General features: G+C 40.8%; 4 protein-coding genes across 4 annotated transcripts in view; 1 reads left to right on the plus strand and 3 right to left on the minus strand.

Moving 5' to 3' along the window:
* Positions 1–1,100, plus strand: part of mlst8 (MTOR associated protein, LST8 homolog) — a 3,435-nt gene extending 2,335 nt beyond the window's left edge. Inside the window, exon 6 of the mRNA XM_015377053.1 lies at positions 659–1,100. Coding sequence (XP_015232539.1) covers positions 659–777 — 119 coding nt within the window. The 3' untranslated portion in view covers positions 778–1,100. The remainder of the gene's footprint in view (positions 1–658) is intronic.
* A 103-nt stretch (positions 1,101–1,203) lies between these two features.
* bricd5 (BRICHOS domain containing 5) lies at positions 1,204–5,978 on the minus strand. Its single transcript, XM_015377054.1, has 6 exons — positions 5,824–5,978; positions 5,020–5,148; positions 4,807–4,944; positions 4,624–4,731; positions 3,742–3,892; positions 1,204–1,572 (listed from the first exon to the last, which is right to left on the minus strand). The coding sequence occupies exons 1-6, from the start codon at positions 5,860–5,862 to the stop codon at positions 1,478–1,480; spliced, it is 660 nt and encodes a 219-aa protein (XP_015232540.1). The 5' UTR covers positions 5,863–5,978; the 3' UTR covers positions 1,204–1,477.
* Positions 5,979–6,318: 340 nt separating this feature from the next.
* Positions 6,319–10,196, minus strand: pgp (phosphoglycolate phosphatase). Its single transcript, XM_015377047.1, has 2 exons — positions 9,399–10,196; positions 6,319–7,093 (listed from the first exon to the last, which is right to left on the minus strand). The coding sequence occupies exons 1-2, from the start codon at positions 9,991–9,993 to the stop codon at positions 6,768–6,770; spliced, it is 921 nt and encodes a 306-aa protein (XP_015232533.1). The 5' UTR covers positions 9,994–10,196; the 3' UTR covers positions 6,319–6,767.
* Positions 10,197–12,056: 1,860 nt separating this feature from the next.
* On the minus strand, positions 12,057–15,481 carry zdhhc4 (zinc finger, DHHC-type containing 4). The gene is made up of 7 exons (XM_015377037.1): positions 15,318–15,481; positions 14,932–15,063; positions 14,764–14,837; positions 14,507–14,685; positions 14,207–14,332; positions 12,638–12,882; positions 12,057–12,542 (listed from the first exon to the last, which is right to left on the minus strand). Exons 2-7 carry the CDS (start codon positions 15,055–15,057, stop codon positions 12,243–12,245), a joined length of 1,050 nt encoding a protein of 349 aa, XP_015232523.1. The 5' UTR covers positions 15,058–15,063; positions 15,318–15,481; the 3' UTR covers positions 12,057–12,242.
* Between the last annotated feature and the right edge of the window lie 499 nt (positions 15,482–15,980).

Below are 15,980 nucleotides of genomic sequence, written 5' to 3' on the forward strand. Positions count from 1 at the left end.
AACTACCATTACTTAACTGATTCCCTGTTAAATGTTAATATATGTTGCATGACTACACAGCCATGTAATTAAGCTAATATCTGCGATCCAATTTGAGCTCAGATCCGATAGAAACAAATTAATTATAAATCTTAACAATCTGAACGGATCCCCCATTCCTAATTTTTGTTTTCATGCTGAATTTTTAGTGCTTTATTTAAATTGATCTTTTTTATGGTAGTGCAAGTTAACCACAGTAATCAGGTGTAGAAGTTTGAATATTTGGTTGATTTTCTGTATTCCACATGATGTTTAAATTATACATACTCCTCCGTGATTCCACCCATCGTGGGGCTAAACACTGTGGCAGGCACACAGCATGCTGCCACTGCCGTGCTTTAAAGCAGCTGAAATGTTCTTGGCTTTAAAATCTCCATCCTGATGTTTGCAAACATGCATCCTGTCACTGCAGCTAAAAAGTTCAGTTTGGTTATAAAATGAGCATTTAGAAACCTGTAAACGACTTCTAAAGGCATGTTGGTTCCTCTGCAGCGTTCTCCAAATATTAGGACTGTTTGTGGGTCTGTAAAGGTTTCAAATGTAAAAAGTATCTTGAGTGTATAAAAACCTAAGATAGAAAGTTCCTTAATGAGGGTTTGTTTGATGTTTTTCCCCACAGCGTCTTCAGACAACCTGGCCCGGCTGTGGTGTGTGGAGACCGGCGAGATCAAGAGGGAGTACAGCGGCCACCAGAAAGCCGTGGTGTGTCTGGCCTTCAACGACAGCGTGCTGGGCTGAGGAGGAAGAGGATGATTTGAAGGTTTCCATGAAGGAAACGGTGTTTCCGCCTGCAGCAGGACGAGGTGCAAACGTTCCAAGCTCAGCCAAGTCAGTCAGCTGCGCAGGAAGCATTTTACCGAGGAGCATTAGATTAAAAGGGGCTGAATACACACAACCTTTAGATGCTTTTGTAAAAAATTTGAAACTATTTATCATTTTATTTTACAGTTAAGTCCAAGATAGTAAATTAAAGTCTGTCTCTAAGGTAATAAAATGTTGAACATTGGAATTAATTTCCTGTTCTTTATGTGCAGCTAAGATCTAATAACTCTGTACTGCTCATTCAGTTATAAATGCTGTAAAATAATTTTAATCCTCTATAAGACTCTTATTTGTTATTAAAAAAAATCTCAAACAAATACCAGCAGTGCGTGTTTTATTAGCCAAGTAAAACATTTCTACAACAATGATTGTAAATATTTACGTTCCAGTCGTGATTAAAAAGAAAAGAGGCTTTTTGTCTTGAGTTTTCAGATTGTGCCAGCAGAGGGCGTAGTAGACATGAAACGGGGTGATGAGAGTTTAAAGACAACCAGGACTGCCTCCCATGTTTTCTGTCTCTGAAAGGATGGAATTCATTGGTTGGCAGCTTCACTAGTTTATGATGATGGAGGAACCCCCCCACCCCACCATGCTGGTGAATGAGGGACCTCTGAGGTCACTCTGGCAGGTAGTAGAAGCACACGGACACACAGATGTTGCTGGGGAAGCAGATGTCGATGCAGAAGTAAACCAATCTCTGTTTGCCTGGACCTGGATAACACACACACACACCACAGGGTTAAAAACATAAACTGGACTGTTTTATCGCAGGCTTTGGAAAGCATACTCAATCCATTGCTGAGTTTGAATTCAGGGGCCGGTCATAGCACGGCAGCGAAGCCTGTTCGGATTGGAAGGTTCCTCGTTATGTGGGCGACAAATGCAGCCTTCTCCTTTAAAGGACAGGTTCGGTTTATCCTACCTAGCCTTGGGTATCCCAGGATTCATTGCGAGACCAAGCAAGAACGTAAATGGTACCGAACAGTGATGAATATTGGAAGTGCAGTTTAATATAATACAGTATGTGAAAGATTCTGTCTGAAATTATGAAAATAGTTGTTTTAAATGGTTATTGGCTCTGTTTGAATTTATGGGCTATGTCTTCAAAGGATGCTGTCTACCTGGACTAGATCCTTCGAAGTCCGTGAAAATAAGGAGACCGGAAGAGCTTTGGCTGTGAATTCAAACAGGTCTTCAGTTTCCAAACTGTTTCTTTTTTTATTTATTTTTTATTTTATTATTTATTTTTTATTGTAAAGTGAACAAGAGACTACACTCAGGAAAATCCAGAGTGGAATAAAGGTGACAACCACCAGGAGCGTGAACAAATAGAAACCTTAGTCAGTTAAATAACATGCTGCTGCTATTTTCAAATATCCATTACTGATAAAATGTCCATAACTGCATGATGTTATTTATTCTCCAGGTGAACAGTTTTATATTGTTAAAACACTTTACAGTACAGAATTTTATTGTTTATATTTCAACTCTACACTACTACGTTATTCTTACACATTTATGTGACCATTTTTTTTTCAATAATCTTAATGCTGCTGTAAATTTGCCCATTGTGGGACAATACAGAGATTTTCTATTCTATAAAAGGGGTAGAAAGATATAAGTAAATCTAAACAATGTATGAATAAAAATATATCTGCAAAATCTCTTATATTAAACAACAACAAATAGTTAAGCAAATTTGGCAAAATATTAAAAAAAAAAAAATCCTATCAGATTTATAGTGCCCACACTGCAGATATATTAGAAACTGTCCTTAAATTACAGCCAAGCCCATTTACATTTACACAGTAACAGATAAAAACCTTTAGATAACAACTATTTTCATTCATTTCAGACGGAACTATTCACATACTTGTATTAGAATAAACTTTACTTCCAATATTCACCACTGTCCGGCGCCAAGTAACCTTTCCTCTGATCACGGAGTAGCCGGCTTGCTTGGTCTTGCAATGAATCCTGGGATACCCAAGGATAGAGAGGATACATCGGACCCGTCCTTCAAATCGGGCAAAAAGAAGGATGCATTTGTAGGACACATAATGAGCTTGGAACCCGACCAGACCTCTGCACCAGGTAGACCGGGTCCTTGGAGGATGCAGCCTCTGAAACCGAACACACCTCATATGATGGTGCTTTATCTCCATTTTCCTTAAAATCAGACGACGTTTCGCCTTCATGAGGTTAGAAAGTACCTCCAACATGTTGGCTTCTGCTAGTTGAGCAAACAGGGATGAAAGCGTCCTCTCATCCAGCTGAAAGGTCAGAGTATGTCGTGGTTTGGACTTGTGTTTCAGCTCCGATTTCTCCTCTGAAAGCTTGTTGAAAAGCCTCCCTACAGACTGACCCTCATAGAGGAAAGCCGCTGGTCGGTGCTAATATTAAAGTTTATTTATCCCAGCTTGTTTCAGTACAGTGGTTTCCAAACTGGGGCTCACCAGATGTCATCACTGAGGTATATGATGGGCAAAAATATATAATAAAATGCATAATAAATTAAATAAGGGCTGCAAATATTTATTTAACTAATACATAATTCAAACATTTTATAGAATTTTAACTTGAACATTGCAAAACATTTATTTAAAAATGAATATAATTGCTTCACTTTAGATTTTTTTTAGGATGATAATATATATAAAGATATAAAAAAAAGATTTAAATGTATCTTTAATCTGCTGCATTGTTATTTTGTGAGTCACAGATTAAAATGTTTGGGAACCTCTGATTTAGTAGCCCGGCAGTCAACACCTGTACAAGTGTGTTAATGGAAAATTGTGTGGAAGGAAAAAGTGTTATTCTAGAATCGAATAGTTGCCCCTACCCGAATTATTTTCATAATTATGTACAAAAAGCTCTCACCGTCTGTCCTCCGTGTCCAGTGGACAGATCTGTCCCGACACAGAGTCCCAAGAGGCTCCTCTAACGCCGACTCGTTCACCTGACTGGCGGACAGCACTCCCAGGAACTCCGTCCTCCTCTGCGTCTCGTTCCCAGACAGCTGAACGTTTCTCTGCCAAGAAGAGAATCGCCGTTTCAAACATCTACAACCATCAACTGCTGTGGCAAATAAAAACCCCACAGAAACTCTAGCTGCACTAAATCTATTTGTCACAAAGACTGTGTGTAATGACAGCCATTACTGCTCTAATCAGCTCCAATAGAAAACATCAGCTCCTGTTACAGCTCCCTTCTCCTCAACGGTAGAAAGTGAAAAATAAGCAGCACAAAACAGAGCTGCTATCTCAGACAGATTAAATAACAATAACCAATACGCAGCTTTTGAAGGAAGGAAATGGAGCACCGAGACGATAAGGAACCTGGTCTCTAATTAACCGCTCTCAGGTCCTCAAAATGTGGTTTAAAGATCAGATAAATGAGCATGAATCATATTCACAAACAGACTGATTTCAGAACAGAGTGGGAGTTTAAATCAGCATCAGAGATCAAGCTCTGGGACCAACAGCAGAAACATTCAGAGTCTTTGAATCCAAAGAGAGGCGTCACACAGAGTGACCATTGTGCCCTGGTCAAGTTTGCTGCTGTAGCCTCCTGTAAAAAGATCCCGAGCACGCCGAGGGGGCTGGAAGGATCAGATGTGCTGAGGAATTCAGTCACGGAGGCCACAGAGGGAGAATAAAGGCACCTTAAGGCCCGGTTTGCTCCTCTGCTCATGCACCTTTTCAGGTTTAGGGTTGAAGACTGTAACTTTAACACCTTTTACCGCCAGAGATGTTCTGCTACCTTGTGTTGTGATTGATTGAGAAAGGCGCCCACATGGTCGTAGTCCGACCGCTCCATTGTTTGGAGGAAACAGGTGTTCTGGTCCAAAGGTTTGTAGCAAATCAAACCCTGCAACAACAGCAGCAGAAACGTCTCTCAACGTCCTCATCAGAAGTTTTATTATTCTGAATGTTTCTCACGTACGTGTTTGACATCAAATAGCACCGTGGACGTCCGGTTTCCTGATGAGGTGACGGAAAACGTCACCAGGCGGTTCTGCAGGTCCACAACAGCCGACTGGTTGAGTTGATCTGGTGAGGTGATTCTCACGCCCTGCAGAGACTGGTGCGGTAGAAATGGGCGGATTTAGAGGAACACCTGAGCGGGATTGCAGCGGACGAGGTCCGAGTACAATACCTTGGAGCGGGGCCCCGTCAGCGCAAGGTGGCCGGCCAGTCCGAGAGCCACAGTGACCAGGAGCAGGAGTGCTGAGAGACTAATCCAGAAGGCTTTGTGTGGGAAGTGAGACGAATCCAAACCTCCACCCTGAGAAGATGTTTTCATGCATAAGAAACTGCAATGCACTTTAACAAAAAGTATCCACACCCTTCATGAAATAAAAAGGAACATGTCCCTGTGAAGCTGGATAGACATTATTCAAACGGAATGAAAACTGCAGAGCAACCAAGATATGAATGACCATCTAGTCTGACAGGGAGGAGAAGAAACACAGTTCAGGTGGGAATTCATCACTAAAGCTTTAAACACGGTGGTGGTAGCATCATGCTGTGGGACATAGGAGAGCAGTCGGAGATAGGATAAAGCTAAACCAAGAAATGAAAAAGAGAAAATTTGAGATTGGGATGGATGTTTACCTTCCAGGGGTCAGAACGGCCTAGTTAAAGTCTGCACTTAAACCTAACTAAGAATCTGCATTTAGACCTGAAATGAGGTTCAAATAATTTTACCTTCCAGTCCATCTCAACCTGAGCTAATCTATGTTGAGAAATGGGAAAAGGTTTCAAGTTGTTGATGATCAAAGCTGCTAGAGAAGAACCCCAGAAGACCGGAGATAGAGGCGGTACTACAGGAAAAGATAGAAATACACACATCACAACAATATGAAAAAAGTTGAGGGGAGATTTAGGTTTTGGTCCCTATTCTAGTAAAAATGTACGGATCTTGAATAGTTCTGCTTGTGGATGAGGAGCAGGTTCTTACCGAGCACCGTCCTTCTGAATGCTTCCAGCACTTCACCATCCTGTAACCCTTGATGGCTCCTCACTCTGTCGGCTTCCTTCTCGTCTCTATCAGCATGAATTCAGAGTCATGACCAGCTCTGACTGAGGCTCAGTCCACCTGCTCACCTCCCCCTCCTTCCTCTGGTCCCAGCACTTCCCTCCCAACTCACACCTGACCCCCCCCAAAAAAACCCAAACTCCTTTTTTTGTTGTGGGCATTATCCTTTTCACCCTCCGCCTGGCACTGCATGCTGTGCCTCTTTAATCCGATCCATCCTTCCAGAGCTCATACTTTAAAACACCGGAAAGCGGCTGCTCTGCTCTGCGCAGACAATGGACAAAGAAGTGAGGCAGGCGCAGCGAGGAAAGCTTCAGTCACCGGGCGACAGACGATCCGGCGTCTCGGACAGCCGCCGCTGACAGCACAAGGTGACTTTCACCCTTTAAAGTTGAAACCACAGACAAGAAGCGGCTGGTTTTTGTGAAAATAGATGAATTTATTGAGGATTTCGATCAAAGCACTTTTTAAATCTAATTTAAATACAAACCATTTGATGCAAAACATGGATTTTTACAACCTTTGCATAAGACATTAAATCCAAGTAAATATCATGAGATTTGTTCTAAAAAGATCTCAGAGCAAAGACAAGAAGTGCTGCAGTTTAACATGGAGTTGCTTAAGAGGAGATTACACCACTGACAATAGAGGCAGAACAAGTGCTTCCTTAAATATGCATCAGGCTGTTAACACTCAAACAATACTGCATACAATCGCTCTCCTAAAAAGAACGAATTAGTCACATATATTAAATAAAATCTGGATTTCTTTTGCCACAAAAAATATCTTTTTGGACGTGATTTAATCAGACTAAATACAAGATTCTCTTTTATAGAGGCTGGACCCAGACAAATGATCCCTCAGTCTCATCCCTGCAGAGCTGGAAGGAGGTCTGCAATGCTCTCCACATAATAATCTGGCACCATCCCCTGCCTCTCCGCACAGCCGCTCTCCTGATGCTTCTGGGCCTCGGCCACGGTGCTGACCCCCGTCAGGGTCAGCAGGGTCTTCAGGCCACAGTTGGAGCCCAGCATGATGTCGGTATCAAGGCGGTCCCCGACCATCAGGCATCGCTCCCGCTCCACGCCGAACTGAGCGGCCAAGCAGTCGAACATGAAGTGGTTGGGTTTGCCCACCGTCTGGGCCTGACGCTGGGCGGCCGTCTCCACAGCCTGCAGCAGGCAGCCTGTACCTGAAGAGGTAGAGAGGGAGGGCAGATGTCACTTCCTGTATAAAGACGCAGATAACCGTGTCATCAGAGCTAATCTGTCCCCTGGTGAACCAGAGAGGACATCTTTGGGAATGATCAGCCTCAGCTCTCCAATTTGGTCTCAGATCGATTCATGTGGCGCTTCCTCTACACACCTTCAGCACATCCAGTGTTAGGACATCAAAACATCTAAAACTGTATGATCTTTTTTACAAAATCAAACCAGATGAAACTAAAACTTTTCCACCTGAGGAGTTCTGGGTAGAGCATATATTTTTTTTTTAACTTAAATGCAAAATATTTATAGATTTTTAACTATTTTAGGTATAATTGCTGCTCTAAGTGGGTCGCTCTATCAGTAAAGGCATGTTTTAGAGCAGGGCTGCTCAAGTCCAGTCCTCTAGAGCTACTATCCTGTAACTTTTAGATGCATCTCTTCTCAAACACACCTGAATCAAAAGGCTTAACCCCTTCATTTAGCCCAGCAGAAGCAGAGGCATGGAAACAAGCCACTCCTTTGAATAAAAATGGTGTGCATCAAAAAGTTGCAGGATAGTAGCTCATGAGGACTGGACTTGAGCACCCCTGTTTTATAGTCTCTATGCTCCAGATAACGATTAATCGATCAACATATTAGCTGACGATTATTTCAAAAATCGATTAATCACAATAAATCTGATTGTTTCAGCTCTAGTGCAAAACACAATTTTGTGAGAGCTAATCAGAATTCTATGAGTAAGAATAACATATCTATAACTACCAAATGCAAATTTACGTGTACGTATCACAGATTTATGAGTATCAGATTTAAAAACTGTTTTTCTGCAGCCGTTATGTTAACAGTCAGGTTATCAGCATGATTCCGTTGTATTTTTAATTGTTTCAGCTTCACCAGAATCTGGGCTGAAATGCGCTGAGAAGGAAGACCAGATGTTAGTCAAAAGAACATTACATTCATAAAAAAAAAAAAAAAAGCGTATCTGCCTGATTTTTAGCATAACCATTTTTTTAGCATAGCTTCTCATTACATTTAAGAGCCCTGCTAGTACCAGTAAACATTTACAAGTACAAATCACATGAACGAGTACATGTGATTTGTTTTCACGCATTTGTGAATTTATTCTTTGTATCGCCGCAAAGCTGCAACTTTCAAACTAACATTAACATTTGAATCAGAGGAAGATCTGAAGTCATGTATCTGTTAGTTGGCGACAATAAAACAAATAGAAATCCTATTTTAATCTACAAATTCAGACACATACATTTTTATTGGCAGTTATCTGCCCCCATACTTCTGTCCTACTGGGGTAACTTTACTGTATGGAGAAAACAAAACAACAGAAAAACTGCTGACTCATTCAGAAGGATAAGAATTCATGTAGTAAGAGTTGATCTGTCCACATTCATTTTGTAATCTGTATTTATTTGCTTTATTTATTTGAATACCTGTGCATATCCATGATTTCATTGCCCTGATTCATTAATATTCAATACTAAAATCAGACGTTATGAGCAGTTATATATATATATATATATATATATATACACTCTAGTCACTTTATGGATAAATCTTTTTTTAACTTGAGTATGAAGACATGCAGTAAAGCTTCTAGTACCAAAGTAGATAATCTGCCCACATCTGGATCCATGAGATGAGCTGATGCTGGACATGCTGCAATAGCTGAACAAGGTTCTGCTCATTTATTAACCTTTTCCAACAAACTTTTTAGGCTTCAGAGCAAAGAATTGAGGCAGATTTTTACTGTACATAAATTAGCTTCTGTGTTATGTTCTTATGTTTTTCCTCAGGTGTGCAGCTGCATAAAATGTCCATAATGTTTCCCATGACCGCTTGGATGGATTCAGCTGGCTATAACACTGATGCTCCTCTGTAGGGAAGCACAATGATGGATGTTTGACAGATTTCTAATAATCTACAAGCCAGCTGGATGATAGCTGATATATTTTCTTTCCTAGATTATATGCAGCATATCTTCTCATGCATCATTTGGGTGCATGTAATTCACTGATCCTGCAGGAACAACCATGACTTATTTGCCTCTCATATTGGTCAGTTATACAGGGGTAATGTCTGATATTTAGTTTATCATGTCTCTACTCCTGAGCAATAATAGTTTGCAATAAAATGTATTTTATGGCCTTTAATGTCCACATATGTGGACCTGGATCCAGATCCTAAACAGATTTGTGATTGATTGCTAGTGATTAATTAAAAAAGTCCTGTTTTCTTTATACAGTGACAGTAGATAGGTGAGTTTAGCTCTACCTGGGACAGCCTTCCCCCCCTCCAGAGGCAGCCTGGTGTCCCTGTTGGTTCCTACAAACAGGCAGTCCTTCTGGAGCAGGTACTGCAGGGCTCGGTTCAGCTTCGTGTAGCTGAAGTGTTCGTCGAAACCGACCACCACCGCCTTCACGTCAGGGTCCAGAGGCACGTTGGCCCAGTCGATCGGCTTCCCGGACACGTGATCGGGTCCCACGCCGGTCTGCTGGATGCCCACGGCCTCCAGCTCATGCCTCATGGCCGGGCTCCCCACCAGGTAGACCTTCCCCTCCAGCTTGCAGATGGTCTTCAGGTACGCGGCGCAGCAGTAGGCTGTCCCGAACACCTCGTTCTCTGTCACGTTGAAGCCCATGGCGGACATCTTCTCCGCGTACATCTTCCTGGTCTTGGTGCTGTTGTTAGTGACGAAGAAGACCTTTTTACCGCGCTCCTTCAGCAGGTTTATGACCTGAGAGGCCCCGGGGATGGCTTGGTCCCCCCGCCAGATAACCCCATCACAGTCGAAGAGGACGGTGTCCACGGACTCCAGCAGCTGCTTCACGAGCGGCCCAGCCAGCCGCGTGCACTTAGAGCCGGACATTAGGCAGCTCTGGAGGTGTTAAGACCGACAACCCCGGCGGTTAATATAGCATTCCCCGATTAAAACGCACCAAACTGACGTGAGGTAGACGGTGTGTCACCATACGCGACCCACGTCACGTTTAGTTATATTTACTGTGGAAATTCACCGGACTGACCTTTTGCCGTCTCCAGCGGATACACTTCCGCACCGGCTTAAAGGGACAGTAACCCAATTTAATAGGGCCCGCCTACCTGCGGAAGAACTGTCACTCAGAGCTATCGATTCCTTCAGTGATCGATTTTTTTTAAATCTAAAAATAAAAGCTTTCAGTAAATTAGGTTTTCTAAATAAACAAACTTGTGCAACGTAGAAAAAGAAATGTATATGGATTGTAAATGGCAAAAACATGTAAAAAAAAAAATGTATACATGTATTACATATAATAGTTTTATTATTAAATGGGAAATGTTTACAGTTTTGTAACTGTCTTAATTGCAGCTCTAAATTGTTTTAGAGTGTTTGTATCGTCACTGTAGGTAACAATTTGATTTGATTACCAAATTAGTTGAGGATTACTTTATCAATTAAGTTCCAATTATATTGTTTTAGATGTAATTATTAATAGTAATAGGTAAAAGTCTTGTTTTGTATTTAGCTGATTTGGTCAGAATTGTTTATTGTTCCATAGGCTTGGAAAAGTTTTCACACCTCAGAGTGATGCAAACTATTTTGTTTGTGAAGTATAAAGAATTTGATGGTTTGCAGTTTTCTTCACTAAGTAAAAATCTGAAAGGTGGAGAATACATTTTATTCTTAAAAGCAGTACTTTATAGAACCTCTATTGAAAATAAGTAGCAGTTTGAGGGTATCTTTCCACAAGCTTCTTTAGAATGTATGAACAGCCCATTCTAAAGTCATGATTGTGACTGGGCCAGCCCTAACACCCCACTCTGCTTATATAAACGCCATCCCTTGTACCTATGGCTGTATATAATTTTCTTCCTGCTAAGAACCTCTGTTCTAACAGGTTTACGTCATACATCACTCTGCGAATCATCTCCTGGACTCTAATAATAATCTTCAATTAGTTCCAAAGTTAGTAATTCACCAAACACAGCCTTTGTATGTAAACCAAACAGCTCATATTTGGTTCCACCTGATTAAAGGGCCTCCCTAGACATGTCTCCTGTAACTGCTACAGAGGTTTTGGGATCCTCTAAAGAAGTTTAATCCTATAATTTTTTGCCCTGTAAGTACAGAACAACGAAATTAACTCTCTGCATTTAAACCATCCCCTTGGGGAGTAGTGGGCTGCTATTGTGCGGTGCCTGGGGATCAATGCGGGGCTAAGGGTCTTACTGCGACCCAGTAGCAGTCTGTGGGAGTGGGCCTTTAACTCAGAACCTCAGGACTCAAAGCGTAATGCCCTAACCTCTAGGCCGCCACTCCCCTCGATCATCTTGCTACATGGGCTAAAAAAGTTAAAACAAGGCACTCGTCAGCCACAAAAAAATGAAGTTAAACTTAGAGGAAAAAAAAGGCAATTGTTTTACTTTTAACTTGAACAAAGTTATCACAATATTTTAAACTAAAGTAATGAAAAATAAACGAGTCCAAATTAATATCAGATCTGAAAATGACTTAATCTAAAACATAGAAAGTGATATGAATTGTAAAATTGTGAAAAGAAACATACTCTTTTCTTTTGGGATGGTCGGTTTCTCTCTGCACAAAGAACAGGATACAGGTACCCCTTTGAAAAAATTAGTTCTTTAAGACAAATTAACTTAATGGCTACTTTTAAGAAAACACACCTGGATTACTATAAATTTAAAACTAAAGAATCTGTTATTCTATTTATTTTTGTAATTTTTTAGTATCAGACTGGTATCTATCTGACTGGCCAGGCTAGACCTGCCCTGTCGATGAGCGAAATCACACATAAATGGACAAACATGGAACAGACTAAATGACGGCTGTGTAGAAGATGACCAGCTGTAGTGGGAAATTAGAACTATGAACATTAATCAGTAAAATACCATTTAAAAAAACAAAGCAAAAGCACAACAACATATATAAAAAAGTGACATTTATTTTGGTTATTTGATTCTCAGAGGCACAAATTTTCAGCTGCCGGGTTATTAATAAAAATACAGCTTGGTAAAGTTGCAGGAATCAGTTAAGATACAGAACATAGTGAGAGTTTTCCCTCTCAGCTCTAGTAGTGTTGGTAATAGCTGTGAATGTCAAACCAAAGGCAGGGTCGTTCAGTTACCCTTCTTCTGGGTGGCCTGCAGAGGGAAGAAAATCTCTCCCAGGTTTCCAAGCAGCCCTCGGCTGTAGTAGTACCTCTTAGAATGATCTGGGACGGGGCCACAAAGGTCATCGGCTGTCGGCGTTGGATGGCAGTGCCGACAAACCAGGCCCCGACTTTTGTACCACTCATTGGAGGTTTGGTTGACAAGAGCCAGGAAGGAATGAAACAAGGTGTAACCAGCAAGGAGGAAGAAGACGAAGATCACGAAACCCAGCATGAAGACAATGCGGGGAAAAGTCAGAAACAGGTGCTGGGGAGGCATAAAAATAATTTTTAATCAAAGGGTCAGTAATGAGTAAAAAATGGAGAGCAGCAATATGTGTGAAACATAGAATATGTGCTTACCTGAACAACAAACAGTGGTCCAGCCGGCTGCTGCTGGCCAGACTCGTCGATGTAACTGGCTCTTAGAAGCCCTGAACGCAGCACAGCATGAAGCAGCATGTCTCCTGTTAGAAGGGCGATGTCCAGGGCCATGGCGCACACGCTGAGCAGGTAGAGCAGGAAGTAACGGGTGTTCCCAGCTCCGACGCAGTTGTTCACCCAGACGCAGTGGTGGTCAAAGCGCATTACACACCTGTTGCACACTCCTGAAATAAGAAGTTCTGGTTCAGTCTAAAGCAGGGGTTAGGTTCTAGAACAATTTACTAAATCTCTGTTCAGGCCCCCAAAAAATAGGGATTATTGACGTGTAAAAAAATAAAATAAAATCCTAGAAATAAATGTTTAAAATGAATGTACAGATAAAAGTTCTGTCTATGTAGATAGCTGGTAAATCAAACCCCACTTAAACAAGTCATTTACTTTGTTTAAATAAATAAATAAAGATCACATGTGCTACTGTTGTTTCACAGATATTAAAGATAATCTTTTATGTCACCCAGAGTTCATTAAGCTAAGAATTGAATCAAAATTATCTAGCCTTTTTTTTTTTAAGTGCTACTTCATTTGTGTAAGTAAAACCATCGCTTGTGCTGATTTAGTTTTTAAGAGGGAATACTTTTTTTTATTACGGCCGATGACATCACCATCCCAGCAGACTTTAGTACTGTGTTCGTTTCTTGACATAAAGTTATTGCCCAACATCATGTCATCCCTGTGCTCACATAGAACATAACAGTGGGCATGTTTACCTTATTTAGTGGCTCGAATGATTGTTTAATATTTAGTTAATCACCATCCTCCCATTTCCTCTGCTTTGGACCTATACCATTACCCCTGGCAACCCAATGTCATATGCTGTCTGTTGACATTTCACAATAAAAGCACAGGTGAAACTTAACATCACTGACTAATGCTAAATAGTTCCTCATAAAAAAAAAATCTAAAAAAACTTTTGAATTTTCATTTTTTGGTAAAGCCCTAAAAGCTCTGAAAAAAAAAATGAAAATAAAAAGTCCATTTAGGTTGTTCCAGACGCAGCTCTGATTCAGTCGGATTTGACAGGAATCCACCTGATCAGAAAGCACCAATGTTGGGCAGTGTGCAGAGACAGACCGGGCTCTGTGCTGGAGGTAAGGGAGGATGAGCAGGGCTTCTAGGACTAAATTAACACGGCCTTTTTTTAAAGCCACCCAAAGACCTCTTGACAGCATTCCTTATTTCTACCTCCTTTAACCTTATTTTCTCTGTATTCAATTTAAACTGAAAGAAGCTTAGCCTACATCCAGTCTCTAATTGCCGTGTCGCGATTTCATAGAACCGTTCAGCTCATTTCAACTTCAGCGATCACCGCTCCTCTCTCTCCATGCGGTGCTGCTGTTTGACAAGACCTCAGCTCTATCTAGTAGGGACAGACTCCTTCTTTATAGGGATTCTACCTTAATCCATGGATCTGCTACAGCTAATGCACCAGTGTGAATGCACTATTACATATATTTTTGTAAGTTACTACATAAAGAAGGCTGGACTCACTGCAATGTTTGGAACGGGCTGGTTTGACAAGTTGGCATGTTTCACAGGAGACTCCAGGGTGAAACAATCTCCTGTCATATGGATAGATGTGAATCAAGCTGGAGACTTTTCTCTTTGTCACCGTGCCTGATGGGTGGAGAGGAGAGTGTTAAGACTGCAACACAGCATCAATCAATAAAAAAATACATAAAACTACATTTCTCCTTCCAGAAGCAAAATTACATTATTTATTGTTTTTCTAAAACAGATTTAAATGTTCAAGGTTTATTTTCATAACTTGGCAATGAGACAGATGTGAACCTGGATCTGTTTTGATGCAGAGGTAGAAGAAGAAGGTCTTGATGACCAGTAGAAGGTAAGGCACCAACAAACTTGTCAAACTGGTGTCCATCTCCCGGCAGAAGCCAAACACCTCATAGGTGAACTCTGCATACACAGAGCCTTCTAGTAAGATATGCAGATATATGAAAATGTTGCTCCTGAAATGAACAGAATGAAAAATGAAACAGGGCGAAAACAAGATGATAAACAAAACTGATCACAATTCAAAAACAAACCTTTGATGAAACAGTTTGTGGAAAATCCAGTGTGAAAACCTCTGAAGCCACTGAGGAGTGAAAGGGGCCACTACCTATGGAAAACAGATGTACCTGAATGCAGCACATGTTGTCCAACAGCGCCACCAAGTGTTGGTTTGAGGGACTGACAAAGTGAACATAACTTACCTGTGTAACATAACTCAGCAGGGCGTTAAAGGGGTTGTTTTGTTGGCCCGAGTATTTGCACACTAGGAATATACAGGTTAGCACCACCGCCACGTAAATCCCAAACAAGGTGAGGAAATCCATCATCCCCTCCTGGCAGCAATAACAAGAGGAAACCAACAGGTGAATTAAATGAGTCCCGAAACCGGCGACGGAGCAAACATACAGTCTAGCTTACTGTTGTTTCAGTCTATAAACGTCTCTGTAAAAATTCATAACAATTAAAACGAATATATTCAAGTCAGGTTATCTGAAAATCACAAATGAATCATTAACGCTAGCATGCTAACTAACAACCCAGCAGCCGGTTGCTAGCTAGGAGGCAGCTCTGTATTTTTTCCTCTTACCTTGCAGTTGTTGTTGCTTCTTAGAACTTATTTCAACATGTTTGGCAGTGTTTGCCCTCAGATCCTGAGTTTTACCAGCGGTCCCATGTCTCCTGCATCCGTTAATGAAGCTACTTCCTTAGCCTAATGCTAACATGGTCACGTGCTTCTGCGTAAACTTCAGCACTTCTTCTTCTCTTTTTATGGCGGTTGGCAAGCAACTTATTGATGCGCATTACCGCCATCTACTGGAATGGAGTGTGGATCGGGACGCTATTATTAATTCTCCCACAAAACAAAAAGAAAAAAGAAAAGAAAATTATAATAATTAAGTTAATAAATCTTACATTCCATCAATTTCGTTTTCTTAAGGTAATTCATTAAATAAAAACACAGTAGAAAGTTTGTCCAAGATATCTTGTATATTTAATTGCAATTTATTTTCTTGTAATCAACTAACTAATTCCCTTATCTCAACAGAATATTTAGAACAGACTAACAAAACATGTTTTACTGTCTCTTCTTGAAACCAAAAATCACAATTTCCTGTTGAATTTTAAATAATTTACTATTTAACTTCGGTACTGTTTGGGATTTCAAAATATAAAGGGCTCACTCAATGCCAAGTTTTGATCCAAAATCCAATTATATTTATTATGATTGTCCTTTTATAAGTAAGGAAAC

Source organism: Cyprinodon variegatus, unplaced genomic scaffold, assembly GCF_000732505.1.
Source record: "Cyprinodon variegatus isolate N-32 unplaced genomic scaffold, C_variegatus-1.0 Scaffold146, whole genome shotgun sequence".
Taxonomy (NCBI): domain Eukaryota; kingdom Metazoa; phylum Chordata; class Actinopteri; order Cyprinodontiformes; family Cyprinodontidae; genus Cyprinodon; species Cyprinodon variegatus.

Bases quoted from the DNA above. Each gene is read 5' to 3' on its own strand.
- pgp (XM_015377047.1), bottom strand. From the start codon at position 9,993: ATGTCCGGCTCTAAGTGCACGCGGCTGGCTGGGCCGCTCGTGAAGCAG. The intron at 7,094-9,398 runs GTAGAGCTAAAC...CTACCTCTTCAG, and splicing joins GGGGGGGAAGGCTGTCCCAG to GTACAGGCTGCCTGCTGCAG.
- zdhhc4 (XM_015377037.1), bottom strand. From the start codon at position 15,057: ATGATGGATTTCCTCACCTTGTTTGGGATTTACGTGGCGGTGGTGCTA. The intron at 14,686-14,763 runs GTTTGTTTTTGA...TGTTCATTTCAG, and splicing joins CACAAACTGTTTCATCAAAG to GAGCAACATTTTCATATATC. The intron at 12,883-14,206 runs GTGAGTCCAGCC...TTCTTATTTCAG, and splicing joins AGCCCGTTCCAAACATTGCA to GAGTGTGCAACAGGTGTGTA.
- bricd5 (XM_015377054.1), bottom strand. From the start codon at position 5,862: ATGGTGAAGTGCTGGAAGCATTCAGAAGGACGGTGCTCG. The intron at 5,149-5,823 runs GTAAGAACCTGC...ACATCTTCTCAG, and splicing joins ATTCAGAAGGACGGTGCTCG to GGTGGAGGTTTGGATTCGTC. The intron at 4,945-5,019 runs GTATTGTACTCG...CTACCGCACCAG, and splicing joins TGACGGGGCCCCGCTCCAAG to TCTCTGCAGGGCGTGAGAAT.